The sequence below is a fragment of the Salmo salar genome, chromosome ssa17 (genome assembly GCF_905237065.1).
Source record: "Salmo salar chromosome ssa17, Ssal_v3.1, whole genome shotgun sequence".
Lineage (NCBI taxonomy): Eukaryota > Metazoa > Chordata > Actinopteri > Salmoniformes > Salmonidae > Salmo > Salmo salar.
In genome coordinates, this window is record NC_059458.1 from 39,470,997 (window position 1) to 39,485,204 (window position 14,208).

General features: G+C 40.9%; 1 protein-coding gene across 6 annotated transcripts in view; it reads left to right on the forward strand.

Annotated features, from left to right (window-relative positions):
- Positions 1-4,132: 4,132 nt before the first annotated feature.
- Positions 4,133-14,208, forward strand: part of LOC106592742 (tudor domain-containing protein 3) — a 64,812-nt gene continuing 54,736 nt past the window's right edge. For 2 of the 6 annotated variants that reach the window (XM_045699594.1, XM_045699595.1), the window contains exons 1-4: positions 4,133-4,589; positions 5,662-5,746; positions 6,945-7,010; positions 13,896-14,056. In XM_045699594.1, the coding sequence (XP_045555550.1) occupies positions 4,552-4,589; positions 5,662-5,746; positions 6,945-7,010; positions 13,896-14,056 (350 nt within the window). In that variant the 5' untranslated portion in view covers positions 4,133-4,551. The remainder of the gene's footprint in view (positions 4,590-5,661; positions 5,747-6,944; positions 7,011-13,895; positions 14,057-14,208) is intronic. The other 4 variants (XM_045699590.1, XM_045699593.1, XM_045699592.1 and 1 more) reach the window with 3 other exon arrangements.

Below are 14,208 nucleotides of genomic sequence, written 5' to 3' on the forward strand. Positions count from 1 at the left end.
TATTAGTTTGAAAAATGATGGCAAAGTCACACACACACACACACACACACACACACTCCAGGTATCCCCAAAGCAATGCTATAGGCCTAGGACTACCATTATAATGGCCATGTCGTGTGTTGTCTGGACACGGAATGGATTTGACTCTCTTGGTACTGTCGCTGAATGTGAACACATGGAGTTTATCCTCTTGGTACTGTCGCTGAATGTGAAGACATGGAGTTTATCCTCTTGGTACTGTCGCTGAATGTGAACACATGGAGTTTATCCTCTTGGTACTGTCGCTGAATGTGAACACATGGAGTTTATCCTCTTGGTACTGTCGCTGAATGTGAAGACATGGAGTTTATCCTCTTGGTACTGTCGCTGAATGTGAACACATGGAGTTTATCCTCTTGGTACTGTCGCTGAATGTGAACACATGGAGTTTATCCTCTTGGGACTGTCGCTGAATGTGAACACATGGAGTTTATCCTCTTGGTACTGTCGCTGAATGTGAACACATGGAGTTTATCCTCTTGGTACTGTCGCTGAACGTGAAGACATGAAGTTTACTCTCTTGGTACTGTCGCTGAATGTGAACACATGGAGTTTATCCTCTTGGTACTGTCGCTGAATGTGAACACATGGAGTTTATCCTCTTGGTACTGTCGCTGAATGTGAAGACATGAAGTTTACTCTCTTGGTACTGTCGCTGAATGTGAAGACATGGAGTTTACTCTCTTGGTACTGTCGCTGAATGTGAAGACATGAAGTTTACTCTCTTGGTACTGTCGCTGAATGTGAAGACATGAAGTTTACTCTCTTGATACTGTCGCTGAATGTGAAGACATGGAGTTTATCCTCTTGGTACTGTCGCTGAATGTGAACACATGGAGTTTACTCTCTTGGTACTGTCGCTGAATGTGAACACATGGAGTTTATCCTCTTGGTACTGTCGCTGAATGTGAACACATGGAATTTACCCTCTTGGTACTGTCGCTGAATGTGAAGACATGAAGTTTACTCTCTTGGTACTGTCGCTGAATGTGAACACATGGAGTTTATCCTCTTGGTACTGTCGCTGAATGTGAACACATGGAGTTTACTCTCTTGGTACTGTCGCTGAATGTGAACACATGGAGTTTATCCTCTTGGTACTGTCGCTGAATGTGAACACATGGTGTTGCATACATCAATCCCTGTCAGGCTGCCCTTCAAATGTGCTAAGATGTTATTTCCTCAGTTCCCTGCGTATGCCAACACCTTGCATGTTATAGAGAGTCCACAGCTAGGCCTAGCCTCTATGTCCCAACGGAAGGTTCATTTACAAATCTGTGTGTAGTGGCAAGGTGTTTTATGTAGGCCTACACTTCCTACACTTCCATACACTTCCATACACTTCCTACACTTCATACACTTCTTCCTACACTTCCTACACTTCCATACACTTCCTACATTTCCATACACTTCCATACAATTCATACACTTCCTACACTTTATACACTTCCTACACTTCCATACACTTCCTACACTTCCATACAATTCATACACTTCCTACATTTCCATACACTTCCATACAATTCCTACACTTCCTACACTTCCATACACTTCCATACAATTCATACACTTCCTACACTTCCATACACTTCCATACACTTCCTACACTTCCATACACTTCCTACATTTCCATACACTTCCTACACTTCCATACACTTCCTACATTTCCATACACTTCCTACACTTCCATACACTTCCTACACTTCCATACACTTCCTACACTTTCATACACTTCCTACACTTTCATACACTTCCTACACTTCCATACACTTCCTACATTTCCATACACTTCCTACACTTCCTACTTTGTGAATGTAGCCTAATGCACGGATTGAGTTAAGAAGGCTGTCTGGCTCACCGGCTGCCCCCGAACCCCTGTGATTGACACCTTGCATAGCCACAGGGCAGGGAGCATGTGTTCGGGTAAAGCCCTGTCTGAGACAGCAATTTTACAGTCCATTATAGTAACCTATTACAGGTCTAACCACAAGCCTCAGTCTATATATGATGAGTCATTATACAAAAATGGTGTCTTTCCTGTCCCCCACCTTAACTACCAGGAAAAACACTTAAATGTAAAATAATGACACAATACATGTTTTTGTTTTAATTTAAGTGTTTTATTGTTTATAAAAACATATGTGTAAGAGAGTTATATTGTAAATAATTATTTTTATATATTTTAGGCGGGCTGTTTTGAAAAGCACATCGTGAGTCTTCACTTTCGTCATATGTTAAGCAATTTGACGACTAATTTGGTAATTTCATATATTTTTATATTTGATATTTTTACAAAATTGGCTGGTCAAAGGGCCACCATTTTTGTAGTGGTAGCCTATCAGAGACAAATGCTTAGCCTATAAATGAGAAGAATCCCCTATGCATCATTCATTACTCCCATCCCTAAACACCCCCCATTTTTTATATATCAAATAATCTATAACTAACAGGTTATAGAGGCAAGGCATATGAACTAACAGGTTATAGAGGCATATGAACTAACAGGTTATAGAGGCAAGGCATATGAACTAACAGGTTATAGAGGCAAGGCATATGAACTAACAGGTTATAGAGGCATATGAACTAATAGGTTATAGAGGCAAGGCATATGAACTAACAGGTTATAGAGGCAAGGCATATGAACTAACAGGTTATAGAGGCATATGAACAAACAGGTTATAGAGGCAAGGCATATGAACTAACAGGTTATAGAGGCAAGGCATATGAACTAACAGGTTATAGAGGCATATGAACTAACAGGTTATAGAGGCAAGGCATATGAACTAACAGGTTATAGAGGCAAGGCATATGAACTAACAGGTTATAGAGGCATATGAACTAACAGGTTATAGAGGCAAGGCATATGAACTAACAGGTTATAGAGGCAAGGCATATGAACTAACAGGTTATAGAGGCATATGAACTAACAGGTTATAGAGGCAAGGCATATGAACTAACAGGTTATAGAGGCAAGGCATATGAACTAACAGGTTATAGTGGCATATGAACTAACAGGTTATAGAGGCAAGGCATATGAACTAACAGGTTATAGAGGCAAGGCATATGAACTAACAGGTTATAGAGGCATATGAACTAACAGGTTATAGAGGCAAGGCATATGAACTAACAGGTTATAGAGGCAAGGCATATGAACTAACAGGTTATAGAGGCATATGAACTAACAGGTTATAGAGGCAAGGCATATGAACTAACAGGTTATAGAGGCAAGGCATATGAACTAACAGGTTATAGAGGCATATGAACTAACAGGTTATAGAGGCAAGGCATATGAACTAACAGGTTATAGAGGCAAGGCATATGATCTAACAGGTTATAGAGGCATATGAACTAACAGGTTATAGAGGCAAGGCATATGAACTAACAGGTTATAGAGGCATATGAACTAACAGGTTATAGAGGCAAGGCATATGAACTAACAGGTTATAGAGGCAAGGCATATGAACTAACAGGTTATAGAGGCAAGGCATATGATCTAACAGGTTATAGAGCAAACAACGCAATTATCACAACACATAGGTTGTAATCTGTCTTTTTTCTGGCTTGGCTTCCCCAGTGATTTTACCTATGCATTCTACTGGATTTTTAGTTACCCCCTATTCTGAACTTCTCTTTCGTTATATAGGCCCAGCTGTTAGACTTCCTAAACTAGGCTATGCAAGGTGTTCGCCTAAATTATGCAGAAGAACGTTGTAGCTAATTCTGGGTACAGACTGACTGGGACTCAACCCCAGGCCTCTTCGCAGTCAGTGACCACAGACATTAAAACCAGTCGCTGACAGTGCCAAGAGAAAATTCTTCATTTGCTTGTGCTCATAACCGTTCTGAGTGTATGCCTGGTCTGCAGTTGCAAGGGGAAATTTTTTTGAAATTGAAACATTGAAACTAATATTATCCCATTTCACTGAGTGTAGTAGATCATTGGGTTGGTAGAAGCACTGTACATGTAGTGCTTGTCTTTGCCACTGAGTGTAGTAGATCATTGGGTTGGTAGAAGCACCGTACATGTAGTGCTTGTCTTTGCCACTGAGTGTAGTAGATCATTAGGTTGGTAGAAGCACCGTACATGTAGTGCTTGTCTTTGCCACTGAGTGTAGTAGATCATTGGGTTGGTAGAAGCACCGTACATGTAGTGCTTGTCTTTGCCACTGAGTGTAGTAGATCATTGGGTTGGTAGAAGCACCGTACATGTAGTGCTTGTCTTTGCCACTGAGTGTAGTAGATCATTGGGTTGGTAGAAGCACCGTACATGTAGTGCTTGTCTTTGCCACTGAGGCTGCTGTTTTTCTTCCTTCCCTCTCTGCCGCCAACTACCAGATTCAACTTGGACGTCTCTCCCAACGCGAGGTCATTTGTTTTAGTCGGCACACGCTAAAATATCCCGGCTAAACCCATTGATTATCGGATTAATTATTAAAGATAAAAACAATGGATAATCCACAAATGTAATAGTTCATCGACTATATTTGCATTTGATACTTCATTTTAAAGAAAATGGCTGAAATCAACTTAGCCCTCACCAAAGAAGGCTGGTGGGTAGCTTGTGGCTAATGTGTTAGCTAGCTAGCTACATTACACGTTCACTTTGCTAGCATAGCTTTGGCTTTTCTAGTTAACGTTAGCTAAATTAACACCTAATGTTAGATTTAGGATCTCACATACTATGATGCCTGTGCTAATGTAGCTTAAATGTTTGTACGCCAGATATGTGTAACTAGCTATGGTATTACATACCTGGCGTACGAACTGATAACAGTAGCTAATAATGATTATTTTGGCAGTTGATGTTGCGAAGTGTGTCATTTGTCTTGCAAATTGCTGTCAATTATTTTTTTAGCATGTATAGCTTTGGTACGCTAACTAACAAGGCAATGTATGCTCATTTGAAGCTAAGTAGCTACCTAGCTAGCTACCAAAGTAAACAACTCCGTGACCACCGGTGTAGCTAGCTAGCTCTACATAACTGTACTGCAGCTAGCTAGCTCTACATAACTGTACTGTAGCTAGCTAGCTCTACATAACTGTACTGTAGCTAGCTAGCTCTACATAACTGTACTGTAGCTAGCTAGCTCTACATAACTGTACTGTAGCTAGCTAGCTCTACATAACTGTACTGTAGCTAGCTAGCGCTACATAACTGTACAGTAGCTAGCTAGCTCTACATTACTGTACTGTAGCTAGCTAACTTAGTAAACAACTCCGTGACCACCGGTGAAGCTAGCTAGCTCTACATTACTGTACTGTAGCTAGCTAGCTTAGTAAACAACTCCGTGACCACCGGTGTAGTTAGCTAGCTCTACATTACTGTACTGTAGCTAGCTAGCTCTACATAACTGTACTGTAGCTAGCTAGCTCTACATTACTGTACTGTAGTTAGCTAGCTCTACATAACTGTACTGTAGCTAGCTAGCTATTAATATATCTTCAAAGTTGATCTGCTAGTCAGTTGTTAGCTACGTTAGTTAAGTACACTGGAGTGATATGCGAGTTGGCTGGCTAGTTTTTTAAATGTCAATGTGTTTGGCCACTGTAGCTATGTGGAGTGTTGTTGTTTAACCACAGTACACAGGTTACGCCCTTTATTTTGGTTTACCTCCTACACAGGTACCTTACAGACGAAGGAATAGAGGAGTTGAAACGCACTTCTGAGAAACCCACAGCTAATTACATTATTCGCATTGCACTTAATGTAAGTAGCTAGTATTCTCACATCTCTCTTCTACTATACAGAAAAAAACGTTTTCCCTTCACCTGTGTAGATGTACATTTAACTGACCCCTGGGGTTTGAGTAGAAAAAAGAGACTGTTTGTCAAGTGCTTACAGTCGACCTCATTTCAAAATCAATCAAGCTTTACAAAACAGGTTTGTGTCAGACCCACAAAACGGATTCCTCTACATTGCTTTGAATATTGCTTATTGAATGTTTTGCCGGTATGTCAGTAAATCAAAGTCAACCTAATATGGCAGCATTCCAATTCTCCACCCTTGTTTGTAGTTGAACACTCCCCCGTCCCTCCATCCAAATGCTTACGACAATCTAGTCTGAATAATCAGGCTGTAATACACACTTAATTGGTATATACAGCCTGAGACATTTGTGTGCACAATGTTTGTAAATGTTCCTTTACAAGCCAGAATGTTGATTAAAATTGCATGTTAACTTACTCTACCGGTTGTTTGTGTGGTTTGTCCTTCCGCTGCTCTAAATTTGAGACAAAATATCCACAGGAAAGTATTGTTTAAGTGACTTTTTAGTGTGCTCAAAGCCCAGAATCTCTTGTCAATAGCTATTGAACCAAGCATGCCATGACAATGAAAATGGTATATTCTGTCAACAGTTATTGAACCAAGTATGCATGACAATGAAAATGGTATATTCTGAATATTTTTTTTGAAGATTGAAATCCCAATATCCAATATAAAACTCACTTTACCTCAGTACCAAACCACATACCTACCGGCTCTCTACAATGTCAGGTAAACAAGACCTTCCTGTGGATATTTTGTCTAAAGTTTCGAGCAGAGGAAGGGACAAACGGGGAGAGTAAGTTCAAATGTAATTCTATTAAACATTCTGGCTTGTAAGGAACATTTGCACACGTCTGGCCGTCTATACCAATTAATTGTATATTACAACCTGATTAATCAGACTAACACCAATCCAATAGTTTTTGAAGTCCATGACAGGGAGTGTGCTCATGCCTACTTTGGGAGATGTGTGGAGAATCAGGATGCAGGCAATATTTGCCACTGATTTCAAAACAGGTTTCTCTACATTGCTTTCAATTATGCTTCTCGAGGTTTACAGGTAATATCATTGTCAGCCTAATATGTTGGTTGGTAAAGTATTGCTTATCCCCCCCTGTCTCTGTGACTATCTCTACAGAGTGACCTGAGGCCTATTGGCAGGAAGTTTCTCCCTGCAGACATCAACAGTGGCCGGGTGGAGAAGGTGAGGCGTTTTGTGTGTGTATTAGCACAGATGTGTGTACGCCAAATGGTCAGAGAAACTGTCAAAGATCCTATCATAATGATTCAACACAGAACAAAAACAAAGTTAAAACCAACACGACTGTGTAATATTCAGTGGATGGAGGTTAGTCAAGCTAGACTGCTATGGTGAGTAACCATGCTGAAGACATATGGCAACTTAGGAAGCTAATTCATAGGCCTTAGCTCAGTGGGCTATTTATCTCAGCCTTGAAAACAACATGCACCTGACCCGGGTTTGATACCCTGTTGGTTACACTGTCCTGTGCACATTTCAGAAATACTGAAATGCACTACTTCCAAAGGCCACTAGATGTCTCTGTCACTCTAGCTTTAAAATACCTTCATTCCTTCCTTCAGCCATGGGGAGTTGCATTGAGTTCAACAGAGAAAATGCCACAGATGATGACGAGGGAGATAATTAATGAATTAATTTGTATGTTAGCAAATAACCCACAGTCCTACTAAGGCTCAGAGAGCTAATAACCCACGGTCCTCCTAAGGCTCAGAGAGCTAATAACCCACAGTCCTCCTAAGGCTCAGAGAGCTAATAACCCACGGTCCTCCTAAGGCTCAGAGAGCTAATAACCCACGGTCCTCTTAAGGCTCAGAGAGCTAATAACCCACGGTCCTCCTAAGGCTCAGAGAGCTAATAACCCACGGTCCTCCTAAGGCTCAGAGAGCTAATAACCCACGGTCCTCCTAAGGCTCAGAGAGCTAATAACCCACGGTCCTCCTAAGGCTCAGAGAGCTAATAACCCACGGTCCTTCTAAAGCTCAGAGAGCTAATAACCCACGGTCCTTCTAAAGCTCAGAGCCAATAACCCACGGTCCTTCTAAAGCTCAGAGAGCTAATAACCCACGGTCCCCCTAAAGCTCAGAGAGCTAATAACCCACGGTTCTCCTAAAGCTCAGAGAGCTAATAACCCACGGTCCCCCTAAAGCTCAGAGAGCTAATAACCCACGGTCCTCCTAAAGCTCAGAGAGCTAATAACCCACGGTCCTCCTAAAGCTCAGAGAGCTAATAACCCACGGTCCCCCTAAAGCTCAGAGAGCTAATAACCCACGGTCCTCCTAAAGCTCAGAGAGCTAATAACCCACGGTTCTCCTAAGGCTCAGAGAGCTAATAACCCACGGTTCTCCTAAAGCTCAGAGAGCTAATAACCCACGGTCCTCCTAAAGCTCAGAGAGCTAATAACCCACGGTCCTCCTAAGGCTCTGTATAAGATATTGCACTCCTTTCAGGTAAGTACAACTCTCACTCTGCATTAGTCTAACAGCGAAAGCGCCATCAATACTGGTAATTCAGAATTTCTCAGTCTGTCTGCATTAAGTTATTATTTTTTTTGCCTGGCTCTTTTCCCAGAGTAGGTTATCACTAGATTGCAATTAATATGTACTGCATTTACAAAGAGGTGATTGAATATGGCGTAGAATGCCAGCTCTTGGAGATAAACTAGTTTAATTGGAACGTGTAAACCTCCAGTTGAATGTAAAGGAGGGAACCAGAGCTGTTCATTAAAAGAAGACCCATCTGAGTAGTTGTATTTCTTTATGGCCCTTTAGTTGCCACTTCTCTGTTTACAGCATGGAACTGAAGAACAAACACACTGTTTAACGGTACATAAGCATTAACCTGTTGAGGACAGACGTTCCGCTAGCGGAACCCCTAGCCAACAGCCAATGGCATCGCACGGCGCGAAATACAAAACCAACTAAAATACCACAATTACATTTTCTCAAACAATCAACTATTTTACACCATTTTAAAGATAAGACTCTCGTTAATCACATTGTCCGATTTCAAAAAGGCTTTACAGCGAAAGCAAATCATTAGATTATGTCAGGAGAGTACATAGACACAAATAATCACACAGCCATTTTCCAAGCAAGCATATATGTCACATAAACCCAAACCACAGCTAAATGCAGCACTAACCTTTGATGATCTTCATCAGATGACACTCCTAGGACATTATGTTATACAATACATGCATGTTTTGTTCAATCAAGTTCATATTTATATCAAAAACCAGCTTTTTACATCAGCATGTGATGTTCAGAACTAGCATACCCACCGAAAACCTCCGGTGAATTTACTAAATTACTCATGATAATTACAGAACTCCTTTATGCAATCGCTATGTCCGATTTTAAAATAGCTTTTCGGCGAAAGCACATTTTGCAATATTCTGAGTACATAGCTCGGCCATCACAGGCTAGCTAATTTGACACCCACCAAGTTTGGGGCTCACTAAACTCAGAATTACTGTTAGAAAAATGGATTACCTTTGCTGTTCTTCGTCAGAATGCACTCCCAGGACTTCTACTTCAACAACAAATGTTGTTTTGGTTCCAAATAATCCATAGTTATATCCAAATACCGCTGTTTTGTTTGTTTGTTCGTGCGTTCAGGTCACTATCCGAAGGGTGACGCGCGAGCACATTTTGTGACAAAAAATTTCGAAATATTCCATTACCGTACTTAGAAGCATGTCAAATGCTGTTTAAAATCAATTTTTATGCTATTTTTCTCATAAAATAGTGATAATATTCCAACCGGGCAACGTTGTATTCATTCAAAGGCTGAAAGAAAAATATTTAGAAGTCTCGTGACTGCGCATCTCCAGTCTCACTGTCCCCAGGCTGACCACTCACAAACAGAGCTGCTGTACTTTGCCCAGAGACAGCATACACCCCATTCCACTTTCTGGCGGCTTTGGAGAGCCAATGGAAGCCTTAGAAAGTGTCACGTTACAGCACAGATGCTGTAATGTCGATAGAGATGCAACAGAAGGACAACAAATTGTCAGACAGGGCACTTCCTGTATGGAATCTTCTCAGGTTTTGGCCTGCCATATAAGTTCTGTTATACTCACAGACATCATTCAAACAGTTTTAGAAACTTTAGGGTGTTTTCTATCCAAAGCCAATAATTATATGCATATTCTAGTTACTGGGCAGGAGTAGTAACCAGATTAAATTGGGTACGTTTTTTATCCAGCCGTGAAAATACTGCCCCCTATCCCAAAGAAGTTAAGGAAGGTCAGGTACATAAGCATTAAGGAAGGTCGGGTACATAAGCATTAAGGAAGGTCGGGTACATAAGCATTAACCTGTTGGGTCTAGGGGGCAGCATTTGCACGTCTGGATAAAAAAAATGTACCCGATTTAATCTGGTTACTAATCCTACCCAGTAACTAGAATATGCATATACTTATTATATATGGATAGAAAACACTCTAAAGTTTCCAAAACTGTTTGAATGGTGTCTGTGAGTATAACAGAACTCATTTGGCAGGCAAAACCCTGAGACATTTTCTGACAGGAAGTGGATACCTGATGTGTTGTATTGACTTTAAACCTATCCCATTGAAAAACACAGGGGTTTAGGAATATTTTGGCACTTCCTATTGCTTCCACTAGATGTCACCAGCCTTTACAAAGTGTTTTGAGTCTTCTGGAGGGAGATCTGACCGAACAAGAGCCATGGAACGGTGATGTCCCATTAGACACCTGGCGCGCTACTTCATGTTGGGTACCCTCGTTCCAATACGTTATAAAAGACTATGCATTCGTCCACCTTGAATATTATTCATGTTCTGGTTAAAAAGGCCCTAATGATTTATGCTATACAACGTTTGACATGTTTGAACGAACGGAAATATATTTTTTCCCCTCGTTCATGACGAGAAGTCCGGCTGGCTTACATCATGTGCTAACGAGACGGAGATTTTTGGACATAAATGATGAGCTTTTTTGAACAAAACTACATTCGTTATGGACCTGTGATACCTGGAAGTGACATCTGATGAAGAGAATCAAAGGTAATGGATTATTTACATAGTATTTTCGATTTTAGATCTCCCCAACATGACGTCTAGTCTGTATCGCAACGCGTATTTTTCTGGGCACAGTGCTCAGATTATTGCAAAGTGTGATTTCCCAGTAAGGTTATTTTTAAATCTGGCAAGTTGATTGCGTTCAAAAGATGTAAATCTATAATTCTTTAAATGACAATATAATATTTTACCAATGTTTTCTAATTTTAATTATTTAATTTGTGACGCTGACTTGACTGCCGGTTATTGGAGGGAAACGATTTCCTCAACATCAATGCCATAGTAAAACGCTGTTTTTGGATATAAATATCAACTTGATAGAACTAAAAATGCATGCATTGTCTAACATAATGTCCTAGGAGTGTCATCTGATGGAGATTGTAAAAGGTTAGTGTATCATTTTAGCTGGTTTTATGGTTTTGGTGACCCTGTCTTTGACTTGACAAAACATTACACACAACTCTTGTAAATGTACTGTCCTAACATACTCTAAATTTATGCTTTCGCCGTAAAACCTTTTTGAAATCGTAAAACGTGGTTAGATTAAGGAGATGTTTATCTTTTCAAATGGTGTAACATAGTTGTATTTTTGAAAAATTTGAATTTTGACATTTATTTGGATTCAAATTTGCCGCTCTTGAAATGCACCTGCTGTTGATGGAGTGCACCACGGGTGGCACGCTAGCGTCCCACCTAGCCCCAAGAGGTTGGAAGGTCGGGTACATAAGCATTAAGGAAGACCCGGTACATAAGCATTAAGGAAGGTCGGGTACATAAGCATTAAGGAAGACCCGGTACATAAGCATTAAGGAAGACCCGGTACATAAGCATTAAGGAAGACCCGGTACATAAGCATTAAGGAAGACCCGGTACATAAGCATTAAGGAAGACCCGGTACATAAGCATTAAGGAAGGTCTGTTACTTAAGCATTAAGGAAGGTCCGGTACTTAAGCATTAAGGAAGGGCAGGTACTTACAGTTGAAGTCAGAAGTTTACATACACCTTAGCCAAATACATTTAAACTCAGTTTTTCACAATTCCTGACATTTAATCCTAGCAAAAATTCCCTTTCTAGGTCAGTTAGGATCACCACTTTATTTTAAGAATGTGAAATGCCAGAATAATAGTAGAGAGAAATATTTATTTCAGCTTTTATTTTTTTCATCACATTCCCAGTGGGTCAGAAGTTTACATACACTCAATTAGTATTTGGTAGCATTGCATTTAAATTGTTTAACTTGGGTCAAACGTTTCGGGTAGCCTTCCGCAAGCTTCCCACAATAAGTTGGGTGAATTTTGGCTCATTCCTCCTGACAGAGCTGGTGTAACTGAGTCAGGTTTGTAGGCCTCCTTGCTCGCACATGCTTTGTCAGTTCTGCCCACAGATTTTCTATATGATTGAGGTCAGGACTTTGTGATGGCCATTCCAATACCTTGACTTTGTTGTCCTTAAGCCATTTTGCCACAACTTTGGAAATATGCTTGGGGTCATTGTCCATTTGGAAGACCCATTTGCGACCAAGCTTTAACTTCCTGACTGATGTCTTGAGATGTTGCTTCAATATATCCACATCATTTTCCTACCTCATGATGCCATCTATTTTGTGAAGTGCACCAGTCCCTCCTGCAGCAAAGCACCCCCACAACATGATGCTGCCACCCCCGTGCTTCACGGTTGGGATGGTGTTCTTCGGCTTGCAAGCCTCCCCCTTTTTCCTCCAAACAAAACGATGGTCATTATGGCCAAACAGCTCTATTTTTGATTTCATCAGACCAGAGGACGTTTCTCCAAAAAGTTCTATCTTTGTCCCTATGTGCAGTTGCAAACTGTAGTCTGGCTTTTTTATGGCGGTTTTGGAGCAGTGGCTTCTTCCTTGCTGAGCGGACTTTCAGGTTATGTCGATATAGGACTCATTTTACTGTGGATATAGATACTTTTGTACCTGTTTCCTCCAGAATTTTCACAAGGTCCTTTGTTGTTGTTCTGGGATTGGTTTGCACTTTTCGCACCGAAGAACGTTCATCTCTAGGAGACAGAACGCGTCTCCTTCCTGAGCGGTATGACGGCTGCGTGGTCCCATGGTGTTTATACTTGCGTACTATTGTTTGTACAGATTAACGTGGTACCTTCAGGCGTTTGGAAATTACTCCCAAGGATGAACCAGACTTGTTGAGGTCTACAATTATTTTTCTGAGGTCTTGGCTGATTTCTTTTGATTTTCCCATGATTTCAAGCAAATAGGCACTGAGTTTGAAGGTAGGCCTTGAAATACATCCACAGGTTCACCTCCAATTGACTCAAATGATGTCAATTAGCCTATCAGAAGCTTCTAAAGCCATGACATCATTTTCTGGAATTCCCCAAGCTGTTTAAAGGCACAGTCAACTTAGTATATGTAAACTTCTGACTGACTGGAATTGTGATACAGTGAATTATAAGTGAAATAATCTGTCTGTGAACAAATCTTGGAAAAATTACTTGTCATGCACAAAGTAGATGTCCTAACCGACTTGCCAAAACGATAGTTTGTTAACAAGAAATGTGTGGAGTGGTTGAAAAACGAGTTTTAATGACTCCAACCGAAGTGTATGTGAACTTCCCACTTCAACTGTAAAAGCAGTAAGGTCAATTTGAGCAAGGAGATAGCGAGGGTAGCTCAATTCAATACACTTTATTCATCCCAGAGGAGCAGTTATTGAAGCTGGGACCATCTGGTGAGGTTGTTTGTCAGTTAGTGCTTACAAGGCTGATATCTTTACTGCAACAAACCCTGGCATTAGGACACACCGTAGCAAAAATGTTTTGCAACGTAAAAACAAAAAGATTACATTTCTTATTGGACAAGTTCAGGTCCCCTCTCGCTTTGTCTGTTTTGATCCGTTTGGTGCCTAATCAATACGGACCCTTAACTCACTCTCTGGCTGTAAAATATTTTTGCTAACAGTGTGCCCTAATTAACAGGACCGTTGTCTTTCGTCTCGCCCTACCCGTTCCCACCATCAGTTGGAGGGTCCGTGTGTGCTGCAGGTTCAGAAGGTGAGGAACGCATCGGCTCCCAAGGACAATGAGGAGTCTCAGGGAGCCCCCAGGATGCTGCGGCTGCAGATGACAGACGGACACACCAACGCTGTGGGCCTTGAGTTCAAACACCTGTCTCAGATCAGGTAGAGAACAATTACTGGTTCAAACACCTGTCTCAGATCAGGTAGAGAACAACTACTGGTTCAAACACCTGTCCCAGATCAGGTAGAGAACAACTACTGGTTCAAACACCAGGCTAATTAATCTGTTTGATTGATCAGGTAGAGAACAACTA